The 14,847-nt window shown below is 41.1% G+C and overlaps 2 protein-coding genes across 24 annotated transcripts in view; one reads left to right on the plus strand and one right to left on the minus strand.

Moving 5' to 3' along the window:
* Positions 1–1,517, plus strand: part of PON1 (paraoxonase 1) — a 34,978-nt gene extending 33,461 nt beyond the window's left edge. Inside the window, exon 9 of the mRNA XM_072784090.1 lies at positions 1,111–1,517. Within this exon, the coding sequence (XP_072640191.1) occupies positions 1,111–1,269 (159 nt within the window). The 3' untranslated portion in view covers positions 1,270–1,517. The remainder of the gene's footprint in view (positions 1–1,110) is intronic.
* A 2,326-nt stretch (positions 1,518–3,843) lies between these two features.
* Positions 3,844–14,847, minus strand: part of PPP1R9A (protein phosphatase 1 regulatory subunit 9A) — a 312,092-nt gene continuing 301,088 nt past the window's right edge. For 16 of the 23 annotated variants that reach the window (XM_072784098.1, XM_072784099.1, XM_072784093.1 and 13 more), the window contains 4 exons: positions 13,739–13,858; positions 12,865–12,888; positions 11,571–11,753; positions 3,844–10,195 (listed from right to left, as the gene is read on the minus strand). In XM_072784098.1, the coding sequence (XP_072640199.1) occupies positions 9,986–10,195; positions 11,571–11,753; positions 12,865–12,888; positions 13,739–13,858 (537 nt within the window). In that variant the 3' untranslated portion in view covers positions 3,844–9,985. The remainder of the gene's footprint in view (positions 10,196–11,570; positions 11,754–12,864; positions 12,889–13,738; positions 13,859–14,847) is intronic. The other 7 variants (XM_072784095.1, XM_072784108.1, XM_072784113.1 and 4 more) reach the window with 1 other exon arrangement.

Here is a 14,847-nt window from a genome sequence, read left to right on the forward strand (position 1 = left end):
CAATGCTCCCACTGACCCTTTATATACACGCACTTGCCCCCTCATAGTCTGCTGTATTTGATGTTTTTGTATACAAGTACCCTTTCTTCCAGTCATTGTATTTTATCCTAAAGGCTTCAGAATGATAGGAAGTTAGAGTTGAAAAGAAACTTAATCCAGTCCCATGCACCTTGTTCTAGAAATGAAAAACAAACAAACAAACAAAAAAACAAATGGGAAGGTGAAGGTCAAAACATGACCCCAGGGCCTCTGCCTTACAGGGAGCTCTTTACAGTACTGTGGATTATATGAAATTGCCATTTTACTTGCCAGAAGAGTCAAACATTGGCTACTCCATGTGATCAGCTTTGCACGCTACTATGCTGTTTTGTTTTTTAAAGATTTTATATATTTATTTGTGAGAGACACACAGAAAGGCAGAAACATAGGTAGAGGGAGAAGCAGGTTCCCAGTGGGGAGCCTGATGTAGGACTTGATTCCAGGACCCCAGGATCATGCCCTGAGCCTAAGGCAGATGCTCAACCACTGAGCAACCCAGGTGCCCCTATTACACTGCTGTTAAATGACACAATCCTATTTCTGCTCAACTAGAGGGAGGAGACTCAACTTAAAAATCTTATATGTTGAGAGTTGCAGTCTCAAGTCCCGAGGAAAAGCTGAGTATGGTACAGAGAAATTTTTTTTTTTTAATTGCCAGAATTTAAAAACCAAGAATTAAGTGTGAGCATCCAAATTCCTAGCTTATCTATAAATACACAAAACTGGTCTGAATTCTAGCATGGCAGTCATTCGACTATTACTAGCAGCTCCCCTGTGCCCCCTACTTAGCACAGTCCCTCCTTCTTCAGGGTCTCACACCCAGGCTGGGCTACTCACTCCTACCTCTTCCGTAGTCTGGCAGACTTATGTGTCTATCTCTCTTCAAGATGAGCTGATTAAAACCTGTCATTTTGGGCAATAAGGAGACCGGTGTCTTATATAAAGAGTAATTTTGGAACAAAATTTGATTTATCAACAGGCTTCTTCATATGGAGAAGTGACCCATCTTTAAAGTGATGTTTTTGAGTGACTTTAAAAGAAATCTTAAGCTAACATTATTTCTTTGCTTAGGTGATCCGAATCCAGAACATTTTAACAGAAGAACCCAAGGTTAGAGTGGTTTATGCAGACAATGGTACAGTGTTGCAAGGAAGTACCGTGGCCTCTGTGTATAAAGGGAAACTGCTGGTCGGCACTGTGTTCCACAAAGCTCTTTGCTGCGAGCTCTAGCAGGTCAATTTGCACCCCCATGCCACAGACACTGTGAGCCCGCCATTTCAACTGCTTGCCACTTCCCTGGGGCCACAGTGATCTCATCTAAACAGTGAATCTGACCCTGAATTGGACATGTGGAAGGATGAAAGTGCTGTTTAACTGGGAATGGAATCAATGCATAAGGCTTTTTTTGAAAGTACTGTAGCAAATCAGTCTAGAAATACTTGAAAACCTCATTTACCAATAAAAATCCTATCAATAAAGTGGCCAGCATTGCTGTGTCGGTTGTCAGGCCTTCAATCATTTAACTGTGTGTGATCCGAAAGTACTTTCCCTAAAGTGTGTGTTGCCTGGGAGCACATGAACTTTTTGCTGCCTTGATGAATCTTGTTCAGGAAACAGAGGAGCAGGATGGCCTCAGATGTTGTCCCAACCAGCCGTCCTCACTCCGGGGCTCCGGTTCACCTGCTGGGAAACTAGATGTGCATAGAGTCCCCTCCAGACATACCTCCTTAGCAAGGCCATGGGACATACTGGTACAGTCTATTTGCCCTTCTTTGTTTTTTTTTTGTTTTTTTGTTTTTTTTTTTCCCCAAAGATTTTATTGTATTTATTTTAGAGAGGCAGAGAGCAAGAGTGAGAGAGAGGATGGGCTGAGGGAGGGGCAGATGGAGAGGGAGAAGCAGGCTCCCCGCTGAGCAGGAAACCCCATGCGGGGCTCAATCCCAGGACCCCAGGATCATGACCTGAGGGGAAGGCAGACGCTTCACCAACTGAGTCACCCAGGTGCCCCTACCATTTACCTTCTATGTATGACTTTCTCAGTAAATATAAACCTAATTATCCCACTTCTCCTTTTACCTGCATTTACTCAATTCTCTGGTAGTGATGTTGTGTAGGAAAATCTTAATATTCTTGGGAGTGTCCATTATCTTAGCATAAACATTTTAGTTTCTTTGACCCAGTGAAAAGAAGACGTTTGTTTGCTTCAGTGATTGAATACAGAATGGAGTCTATCATCGATTCAGGTAAAGCTAAATGCCCCAAAGTATTGTTGATACAAGTGATGGTGGTGGTGGTTTGGTTGCTCTTTTTAAGTAGACTCCACACCCAACCTGGAGCCCAACATGGGGTTGAGACCTGAGCCCCCTGAGATTGAGACCTGAGCTGAGATCAAGAGTTGGATGCTTATCCTATTGAGCCACCCAAGGCCCTCCCCGCTACCTTTTTTTCTATTGTAACTTGCAGGGGAGGCTTTGAAGAAAATAGTAGAAAGGCAAACAAAAACATTTAAAAATCAACAGCCTTGGCCTATCTTTTGAGGGACAATGATTAGGAAGAAAAGATGACTTTTGTCATTTTCTTATAAAAGCTGGTATGAAGCAGTTACCTGTCTTTCTCTTCTGAAAGTATGACTTCCAGGCTGGATTATTTCTCTGGGATGCTCAAGTAGTCATGTTAGAAACAAAGTTCTTCTAAGGCATTTGCCATGATGATGGTCTAGCATTTTGGGAAAAAAAATTGCTGATAAATTGAAAACTGCCAACTTTTAAGGCTACTAACTTAAAGAAACAAGAAGAACATTTTGTCTGGATCAAAAAACACTTCTCACATCAGATTAGAGTTATTTTAGTCACGATTTCAGTGAGCCTAATGTCATGTGCCCTATGAGTGCTCAATTATTCAGCGATACTGTTCACAGCCCTTGAAGCTGGATTTTCTGAAATATTGTTTTGAAACTATTGCTAGCTGTTGGGCTTATGTTGAAAAAGCCACATATTTCCTTTAAAAAGAGTTGCTTGATATCATCAATGAAATAACTATACTGTTTTCTCTTGTTCTTGACAGAATAAACAAATTTGGCCCCCAACCCACCCAACAGGAAAAGAAAGCAAGTGATTCAATTTGACACAGCATCCCCTCAAGATCAGTCAAAAAGGGACACATGCTTCCCCTCGGTGAGGGGTTTCATAACACACTCCGAGGAAGAGAAAAACCAGCTTACTTCATTTATTTGGTGCCCAAGGCTTAGTCACAGATCAATTATGGTTCATGTGTGTATGTGTGTGTGTGTGTTTGTGTGTGAGACAGAGAGAGATGAGAAATTAATACCCCTCATTTGTTATATTCAAGTCTTCAGAACATTTAAGGTTTTAGAAATAAAATTGCTGCTTCGAACCCGGTACTGTGGGCCAGGCTGCCCCCAAGCCTACCCCCCAGCCTGCCCTGCGCTGTGTGAGGCCTGCTGTTGACTGCCTCCCCCGCCCCCACCCCGTCACAGACCCTCATGGGCCCCACAGGGACCGGAAACGCACAACAGGAACTGGAAGGCGGGTGAGGGAGCTTCTGGTGGAGCATCTTTCACTTCATGCCCCGTTCCATAATTGTGCTTTCATATGTAATTCGAGCTGCCAATTTACACTTTACCGGGGCTAAAGCTTATTTTTAGTTACATTTCCATGGAAAATGTGCACTTTGCTCTTGGTTGATAGATATATTTTGACAGTTAATGCAGGTTTACCCAGTCAAGGCTTGTTTTAGTTGAAGGTGAAAATGGAAGAGGAAAAAAAAACCTTACTCAGACAGATGTCCATATTTCTCTTTTTATTGCATTCGTTGTCTAACAACAATAATACTCATTGGCAAGAAATTTATTTACACCGACAAATTAAATTTAATCACAGGTATTTTTAGATTGGTCAGAAAACAGAGGGCCGTTGTGATAGTTTGCTTTGAATGCCTCTGAAAACCAAAGAGTAAGAAATGTTGCTTGAAACGGAACAATCTAGAGAAAGTACATATTAACCAAGCACAAGAGAACAATTCAGACGTGGCACTATTGTCTCTTCCATGCAAATGATCAGACACCAAAATGTACAAATTAAAAGTTTCAGATAACATGCTATCCATATTTATTGGACTTAAAATGATTTTTCAAACAACTCTTTTCTTTTAGTGATATATAAAGAAAGATTAAAATAAATCAACTTCTTACAATGGAACAGAATTCATTCTCTCGTTTCTTTTTTCAGCTGGCTGGTTTTGTTAATGATATGTAGCAGGCGTACTAGTTGTTTAATTGCAACACCATTAAAAAATATAAAAGCAGTAGTGATGACCATAAATAATATTAAGGGAAACATATACGTATACATACATACACACATACATATATACATATATATGTATATATATATATACATATATACACACACATATATATATATATATATATTTAAGGGGTTTTACAAAGCATTAATTAAACCTGATGTTGTTGGAAGGTGTTACCTAGCTGGAGTGCCTATCAATTCCCACTTTTCAAGGTAATTTAACTATTTGTGGCCAATTGTTCTTTCATGGATGAAGGATTAAATCCTTCAAAGAAAAGCTGGGTAGGTGGGTAAAAGAGCTGAAAGAAAGAGAAATGTACACCTTCCAACAACACACTCACACCCATATCCACTTGCATTATATTTGGCAATGACCTAACTATGCCATCACTCCACAAAAGAAGTAAATAAATGATCATGTGTTGGCAAAAGTGCCATCAGAGAGCCAGTAGTTAGTGACTTAAGCATCACAGCTACCAAATACATCATTGCAGAGCATGAGCGAATGCACAGTAACACATGGTGCAATTTTTAGCCAAGGAAACTGCGGTCCACAGTTGAAATGCCCAAAGCTGCATAAATTTCTGAGGTTCAACTCAGCAATGTGCAATCTTGACATCAAAAGCATTAACCAAACATTTGAGGAAACTTTATCTTACTAAAATACCAAGTATCTAATAAATCAATTTTACCAAAATATATAAACATGTAGAAGGATAAGTGCATTTAGTAGAAATACTTACATTAAAAAAATCTCTTAAAATCTTATGAGCCATTCAATGTATACACACACAAAAAGTGGCAATAAGGCTATGATTACTGCTTGGGGGTCCTAACTGACATTACCAAGTTTCATATACTATATAAATATATATATATATAGATATATATATATTTATGCAATGTGATTGCTGTGTGTGTGTGTGTAAGGTGGGAATATATTCACACATATGTAGTTCTGTACATCTACACACGTGGCATGCACATTATTGAGAAGTTGCCTCTGGTTCTCTTATTCTTTACCTCATATTCATTCTTGAATCTCTAGAAGTTTTGGGGTTGGGGTAGGGCCAAAGATTGGAAATCATCACATTTCTTTCCTTCCCCACTCTGTAGATCTGGAAGCAGGTCACACGCTGTGCTTGATCCTCACCACTCATGGACGTGAGCCTTCAAGTCACAACATTCCCTCGACACATCCACACAGATGCTCACACACAAGCACTTAAAGACTCTGTTTACCATAAGGTAGAACTTGATGCTTTTATTTTCCAGGGGAAAACTGATTCTGTAAGGTTTTTCTTTGCCCTCTGACTTCCTGGTTGGATATATTCTATGCCGCTACTATAAGTTACTCAAATACTACTGGTGTACTGTGTGGTATTATTTTTTCCCCAGTGTTTTGGACCAAGGCTAAATTTCCTGAGACTTTAAATCCCTAAGATATATATATATATATATATATATATATATATATATATATATATATATATATATAATCTGCCTACATAGCCAGGCTGTTTTATTTCTGGACTTCATCCTTAAATGCTTAGCTTCAAAATAGTACATGGGTAGATCCTTGACTTAAGGTAAATTTCAAAATATATTTTTAAGAACTCTGGACTTCTCTTTTCCATTTTACCTTTCATTCAGAAAGCGCTGCGGGCTTAGCAGTAAGTAGGTGAGCACCAGCCACCAGAATGAAATGCCCCTCACCAGCGCCATACTGGGACAGGAAATTTAGTTGCTCAAGTGGAATTTGGTAATTCTTAAATATGTCAATGTATTGAGGGGGGCTACAACATATCCAAAGTATGAACATTTCTTTTAGAATGGTTGGGACATCTCCCTTTAGAATCTTCGAACACTGGGCTTCTTCTCCTAAAGCTTGGTCTATACAATCTTTAGCATTTAGAAATGAGTTAGAATATCCATATAGATGCAATTTTTTATTTACCTTTTAAAATACAATTTTAAAGCACATGTTGATCCTATTACACAAAGAATCTAGATGAGAATTCTTTATCTTCAGCAAAAACCATAAAGACTAATTAAGGTGCTAGATCCAACAACCTGTGACTATTTTTGTAGCTTGGGCCTGGGATGGCTTAAGCTTTGGGGCCAGAGACTGACACAGGATGAAAGGCAGCAGCAAGAGTTAATTTGGTTCCTCCCCTATCCTCCTGCCACTTTGTTTCCAACAACAAAGAAGCACAGAGTAGGCATTTCCATTTCATGCCCCTTAAAAGCTAAGTTTGGAGTGAGCACTATCATACTGAGGTCATGAACCCTTATGGGTTAAAAATACTGTAATGTTGAGGGCTGGTAATCCCCCACCACCCAAGCTAAAGGAGGATAACACAGAATGATACCTTCATTGTCATGAAATTAACGATAGACTTCATCAGTGTGACCCAATGGGCAAAATTAGGTTTCTACCCTAATGTATCACTCTGAAGTACACTTCTGATTCACATAAAAAAAGAAAAAAAAAAAAAGAATGAGATAGCTATTACATAAACTGTAAGTTACTTTAAGGGAGATGGTCTTAAATAATCTGTTATAAAACCTGAAGTCCTTTAATGGAAAACTCTGCCCCAGACATTCAGCTCATACAACGCTCTCTGTCTACAGCTTGGCCTCACCACACATTCCCTAACCCCCAAAGCATTACCTATACCCCAAAACAATTTGGCTGTTGTTAGAGTTATACTGAGCTGTCATTTAGGGAATATAGTTCACAGTAACCAGATATTCCCTTTCTGTTCATTTTCTGATAAATAAAAAAACTGCAGAGTTTTTAAGGTCCATAAAGCAACAATTCTATGTTAAACAGTATGGATACCGAAAACCACTAGCACTAAAGTGGGTGTTGTTGAAGACACTGGAACCTCCATTAGGTATCATGCACTAGAGTCAAGAAAAGAAATAATACGAAAACAAAATGTTCATAAGATCTGAGGTCCTGCACTTTGTTTTCATACTCTGATCAATCAGTTTACATTTTATCCTTGGCTGGACAGTCAAATCAAATGCCTTTTACGATTTCAGCAGTTGTAAGTAGTAATATTAAAATAACTCTGGAAGACCTAAAGTTACTGTAACTTAACTTAAAAAAATCAAAATAGTCATAATACAAAATAAATGACTTGAGGAATAATAATTTGATTTATAATATTTTCAGTTGGTCATTGGTCTAAATATTGGGAGTGTACAAATAAAGTTCAAGAAAAATACTTTTAAGACATTTAAGAAAATGTAATATAATAGAGATCATAAATTATGTGCAGAGATTGAGACTTACAGACATTTCCAGTATGTACAACCATTTTTAAATATTACCGAAGTGTAAACATAACTTAAGATAATCATCCTCTATTTCCACTCTTAAAATGAATACAGAGCAAAACTTCCAGTGTGATCCAAATCGCTTTTTTCCCCACAGATAAGCAAAAATGGCAAAAAACTTACAATAGCAAGCACTAGTATTACCAGATTTTGACTAATTTAGTCTTTTAGCATTAGAAAAGATCTGCTGAATTTTATAGTTCATGAATAGTGGTTCTTTGTTTCTCAAGATATTAATAAATAGCAAAGCACCACACATCTGAAATATTAATAGAGTATCCAGTATGGCAGTTTCATTATCATACACCAAATGAAGATAGTCAGAAAAACATACATAGTGACTTTAATAATCGTGAATCACAATGTTACTTTATATCAATGTTTCAGAGCATTGATTGATCTTTACTAGGGACAAAAGGATGGGTACAGACAATATTCGCTCACTATAACAGGCCTTAGGGAAAGAACAGAATTATAAGTTTCTAGTTTAGCCAATTCCAGATTTCAGATAAGCAAGCCAAAAAACAAAAAACAAAAAAACAAAAAACAAAAAAAACAAAAAAAAAGATTGAAAGAAAGAAATTAAATTAAATCAAAATTTTAAAAAGTCACAATGTCCAAAAAATGAGATGGTGCTATATGGGCAGGAGCCCCTTTACATTATCTGTTACCTGTAACCTTCAACAAAAGCCTTCCCCAAGCTCTGTGTGTACATTTCCAGGGTAAGATATGGACAGAGACCCCCCCGCCCCTACTGTGTAGTAAAGGAAGTAAAATATTAGTTCAAGATTTGTCCGGCCTCAACTCTTATTTTGAAACTCGTCCCTTGGAAAGTGGATGACCTCATTTTTATAGCCAACGCAGCAAAGACAACCAGAAACACAAGCATAAAAAGCAAAACAATGACAAACAACATCCGATCATTTGAAATTTCTCAAGATGAGTTGATTTTCTCCTCTTTCTGGCCTAGTCTCTTACACTTGAATTACTTTGATGAAACACTGAAATCCTTAATACTGGCTTGAAAATAAGCATGACTGTCTCCACTGGTAGACTGCAGCCTGTGTGGGTACTCTTACACGAACTCTACCTGTAACGTGGAAATCGCTTCAGAACGAAAGAGAATGGCTCAGAAAAACCATTCAAAACATCTCTAAAATGAAACCATCAACTCTCCTTTACAGGAACATTCCATGTGCTCGAAAAATTGCTTCTCTGGTTGACCGCTCCTCAAATCTGAATTTTCTCTAACCGGTATTTCTATTGGTCTTAAAAGGACATTTGTTAAAACACTAACTGAGCCCACTTGGGAAATCTTAAGTAGAAAATCTGTGACAGGTTCCTGATTGTGTCACAGTCAGGCTGAAGACTAGTCGGAATGTTCCCCAGGGGAGGAAACCTGAAAATGTTGGTTTCCTTAAAAATCAATTTCCTGTCGAATTTGCTGGGGAAAGAGGGAACTACGGTCTGTGTGTCGGGGTCGCTGACCCGCCGAGCGTGCAGCGGGAGCGGAGCCAACAACGGTCCCGGAGCCCGTGGCTGCCTTCACGGCTAACTCTAGGGGACAGCTGTCGCCCCCAGAGCCCCAAGGCAATACCCACATCCACATCCTGAAGGCTTCGGTTTCCTTCTGGAGTTAACAGGTAACGAATTCTTCTCTCTTTTTCCGATGCCCAGCGAGCAGGAGAGGGCGCTCGCCTTTGAGCAGGGGACCAGTCATGTGGCGGAGCACCCGTGTTTCTACAGGGGGGTCGGCTCGCTGTCCAGACACAGAAATGAGGGGGGAAACTTGCCCACACAGCAGCGTAGACCCTAGAGCCCAGATCTCCTGGCAGGCCGGTGCTTGGGCCGCCCAGATCTGTGCCGTTGCCCCGTTTCGGGTTCCCAGACTGGAAGGTCATGGCGCTCCACTAACACCACCGGGCGTGTCATGCTTTTGTTGGGCAGGGTGACACTGGGTCCCCCCTGTGAGACACCCACCCAACGCAGCCCAAGACGCTGGTAAGTAACAGAAGAGAGAAACACAGCTATTTTGCATCTTTCACAAATAAGATCCTTGGTTTGATAAGAAACAAAGGTGGTTTGGGATTATTTCGGGAGGTCAAAATTAAAAGTGTATTCTATCATTGCAGAAAACGCAGTTATGCCCCCATGCGGTTCCCCCGTCGGCCTAGAGCACGTTACCGCTGTCACGAGTTCCTTCGTCCTTTGCAGGAGAGCAGGGCAGGAGGAGGGGAGAGCTGTCTGGGGTGCTGGGGGTAGAGGGAGGTGTGTTACTGCTCGCCAGCACCCTCTGATGCAGCGGTCATCTTTTCTGTCTTTTTAGATTTCCTCTGCATTTGCTCTTGTTCCTTCCTTCGCAGCTTTTCTCTTTGTTTTTCCATCTTCTCTTGAGCCTTTCGAGCCTTCTCCAGAGATACCTTCATTTCCTTGAGTTTTTTTTTGACCACTGCTCGGTCCTGGGATGACGTCACTCCCAGAGCCTAGGAAGGAAATACATAAACAAACTGAACTCGAAAACCAATGGCCTCTCTTGCTTGGGAAGAGTTTGATATCACAATATGTTCAGACTTAAGAACTGATTTAAACATAATCAAAGAGGTAAAAACCAAGAAAGAGCTGCTTCCATTTGCCAACAATCTCCATTCTTAGGGGCTGAGCTTTATTTGCCCTTTGAAGTCCCTCACACAGTACACCCTAAACCCCATTAAATAAATGCCTTCCAAATTCATATTTAATGGGTGAAGGAATAAAAAAGGTGGGGAGAGGGGCACAATTTTGCTTCTCCAACCTTTGGGCTATAGACATTTACAGGCAAAAGTATTGCTAAACTCATCAATATTTTTAAAAGCTAGCAGTGGGCACCTGCTGCCACAGAGGGCTCCAAGAAGGGGCAGGGAGGATTGAAGTGGCTTCCTGTTTGCCAATGCAGTCATTTACAATGAGGACCAAAAATGTCTTTGGGGCCAAAATACTCATGTCAGCAGGACCAGCCATTTTCTCCCTGTGGGCAGACCTATAAAGGAATCCTGTTAATGAGGAGGTTGCTTAGTGAGTTTGGAATTCAGAATAAGAGGAGTTGGTTGCGTACTTTTAAATGTTTCATGACCTTCAGAATCAACAGCAGGATGCATCCATCTCCCCAACAGGGACAGCCTTGTCAATGGGGCCTTCATAATCACACACTATTGATTGATCTCTAACCTTTTCAAGACTGTCAAGAGATACTCATCTGCTCTTCAGCCCAGCAGGGGGCTGAGGTTGAGGGGGTGGGGAGCTGAATGTGAGCTCTTTTTGCCCTTTTTCCACAGGGGTGGGTGCTCCCCTCAGTCTCTAAAAGGGATGGACTGGACAGGTGAAATGAGAGTGGGATGGAGCCGGGGAGACATGGCCTGCGCGTACTTGGGGGGAGAAAGTTCTGAGGAGAATGTCACCTCAGTTTTGGAGAGGCGTGCAGGGAGGAGTGGGGGTGGAGAAGAGATGAATAAGGAAGGAGAGACTCATGGATCTAGGTTTTAACTCTAATGTGATGACAGAGTTCACAATGGCCATTATTACAACTCATACTACACAGGAAGTCAGCAGAGTTCATACATGGACCATGTGTTGCTGGGCGGAAGCAATGAGAGGGAGTCCCTCGCTCTCCTACTCAGCAGCCTACTGTTTGATTGAGGGTCCCTGACCACTTTCCTAAACTCCATTTACTACTCAGAAATGACACAACGTCCTCTCTGCTGACGATTGATAAGAATTACCTCTCACATATGCAGAATGCTCTTGTTCTAGTGAAAACATTTCAGGTGCCATGAGCAACACAACTTGTACCTCGTAATCTCACACAGAGATAGAATTCTTTACCTTAAGTTTATTTCCATCCAACTGCAGGAGTTGCTCGCCAGTGATGTTTTGGGCACTGAATTCAGATACATACTGCTCCAGATTTAGGCTCATGAGCCAGTGAGAAACCTGCTGCACGCTCCATTCATGAACGGCCCGATTCTGACACTGACTGTGTTTGGGAGACTGTCCATCATCAAGGATCTGAGGTAGGAATGTTATGCAGCGTTGTTAAAGGACCAAAATGCTTATTATGCTAAAGGACCACGGCTTATTATGCTATCAAAAGGAATTTCTTGCCAACTAGAGCCACATTTATTTTAAACCATAAAATGAATAAGCTAATGGTTCTAGTTGTGTGTGTAACACACACAGAAACACACGCAGTTATTGCCTACATTTTTTCAGGTATTTGGAAATCTAAAAATTTCCCCAGTAAAGCGGCGTTATTAATGCAGGAAGTTTAATACTGAAAAATACACTCCAATGTTGCAAGCCTTTACATTAGAACACTTTGGAAAGAGTACGAGATGCAGAAAACAAGTATTTCATTGATCTCTATATGCAACGCATCATTCTGCGTGTAGCCTCTGAGAAGACATTAGAGGTATAGAAAAATACATTGACAAATATGGAGGGACTTTCCCTTAGAAGAGGACAGAATTAAGTCCTCAAACATTGTGAGGGGAAATTTTGCAGCCATGGTGTCACTTGAGCAGCAAGCGAACCCGTGAAGGAGGCAGGGCAGGTAATGTCCATAATGACTCTCAATAAATGAATAAGGTGAGGCTTAGCAAGTCTACTTGTCTGTCGGGAGCACATAACTAGTGACTGGCAGAGCTTAACAGTTTGTAGTTTATTCCAAATCTCAAGCTCTGCCCAGTGTAGAACATCACTTTTAATAGTGCAGAGGGCAGCTTGGTTCCTAGAACCTCTAAGCTGAGAGGCGATGAAGGCGATGACAGGTCTGGGAGGAGAGACAGGAGTCACCTCAGGGAACACTGACAAGGGGATGGGGTAAGCCGAGATGAAGGCAGAGGATGTGGAACAGAATGGACCGTGTCAAGGTAGTGGTGATGGGGGACCGATCGAGGGACCTTGCAGGTTGAACCTGGTGATCCTCTTGACTCGGGAACATCTTTTAAACTTAGGTATAGACAAGGGCAGAGAGCAAAATGATTTAACATAAAGAAATCTTCCACTACAGACACAAGTATTCTTGTATAGTTTGAGTTTTAAATCATTTTGCAGAGAGAGAAGAGAATTTTCAAACAATACCACAGAAGCCACCACACGCAGCCCACTGATAGCTCACCTCGTCATCTATCATATCCAGGCTCTGAGTGAGGGAGCAACAAAGGAATCAAAAAGAAAAGTGTTATAGAAATAGGAGGCACAACATACATAGTACAAAGATTTAAAATTAAAATCATGCCAAGCCTGAAGAGTATGGGCAGAAGAATTGAAGAGACAAAAAGTTAAAAAAAAATCATGTTAGAAAGAAGTAACTTAGAGCAAGTATGTGGAGCAACAATATCTTTATTTCCACTGTTTCTCTCCCTCACCCCCTGCCCTAAATACTGGCATTTCTTTCCTCTCCTTATCTTTGCAGCACTAAGTCCATCACTCATGTAATTTCCTGTTTCTCTACAAACATTTATCTTCTGGGAATTCTTGGCAATGTTAATTTGACCCTGGATTCTAAATAAGTGATTCTCACCCAGTTTTTCTCCCTTCTCCACCACAGTGGTTCTCAATCAGGGGACACACACTACTCAGAGGGACCAGCAGAGCCCTGGGATAGGGGTGATGGTGGGGGGAAGGGAGGGAGAGGGGGGTGCAGTCCGTAAACTCCCACGTGCTTTCTGGGTTGTCCCTGTTTTTGCTCTCTAGTGCCCAGCCTCCCACCACCAACTCCCTCCCCCCTACCAGCCCCCAGCTCAGAGTCATCTCAGTTAAATCAGAAAGCCAGAGGAGGTCCCTGGAGAGCTGTAAAGGGGCTCAGAAACAATTCTTTGCCTTCATGTTGAGATAGAGAGAGAGAGATCATGAAGACTTCATACCAAACCTGAAACCATGGTCCTGATGATTTATATGCAAAATCTACTTAAGAACGTTTTCCTGGTGATAGGTGACAGGGACAATGCATGATCTCAGAAAGCAGGCATGTGTGAGCGCCTTGAGCGTACCTCATCTGATGAGAGTGCTAAGGACTGAGAGAGCCCTGGTGTTTTGGGTTCCGCTCCTAGGCCACTAAGGTCTGCCGAACTGGTACTGCTGGGACTGAAGTCATCGTTGAAGGTGAAATTCTGTAAAAATAAATGAAGCTCAGTGTTAAATGAGCACAGCAAACTGGATGTAGGTGTATTTTGCAAGTCCTAAAAAGGTTCTGTTTAAGTAATCTTTGAAGGAATTCATATTTGGTTTGGTGATGACCTTCAAGTGGCAGTGGTTGAGAACACTGTGCCTTTTGCAACTGATAGGGAATTCTGGATGCTTTCTCCATCAGATGAAAGGATAAGTGTTTTGGAAAAATCATTCTTCAATCCCTCTTCAAGGGTACAGCATTCATTATACTCTGCAACTGCTTAGAGGAGTAATATTAATAAGCCTATCTTCTTTGACCCTACTCGCGATGAGTAACAGTGCAAGTAAAAATACAAGATGGTGTGGAGAGCCTGAGTTATTAGGAACAGATGGCCATCCATATTAGAAAGGTAGCTTGAGTACCCCCTGGGAAGGATCGCTTGCTGTTGGTTGTGATAAATACTGTGAGAAATGGCAGATCCTCCCCTGGATATAACCTTCAAGATGATGAGTTCTGGGGGGAGGTCACAGTCTGACAATGCACTAGTAGTTACACGCTAAAATACAACTCTCACACAGCACCCGCAGAGCACCAGAGAGGCTGCGGAACAGATAAGCACAAGGGGCTGGTAGAGTTGAGGGATGGGGCATAAAAAAAACTTTCCCAGAACTTCATTAAAATGTTCAGTGGATATTAAAGTCAAGTAAATTCACAATGACCACGTGGCTGCATTTGTGAAAATATTTTAAACCAAATCTGTAGTCTTGCTAGTGCAAGAGTAGGAGAATTATTCAAACTACATTTGGACTTCTCAAATCCAATACCAACAATGTTTCAAGATCAAAGTGGCCTGTTGATGCCAAAACTTCTTTTGCTGGTAATTCTAGAACAACTGGCTTCTGAGGAACTCTAAGCCCTTGGCCAACACCATCTTGTTCCATATTCGGCTTCCTTAGGACCTGGACCATTAGTTTTCCATTAAGTCCCCTT

Source organism: Canis lupus, chromosome 18 (assembly GCF_048164855.1).
Source record: "Canis lupus baileyi chromosome 18, mCanLup2.hap1, whole genome shotgun sequence".
Classification (NCBI taxonomy): domain Eukaryota; kingdom Metazoa; phylum Chordata; class Mammalia; order Carnivora; family Canidae; genus Canis; species Canis lupus.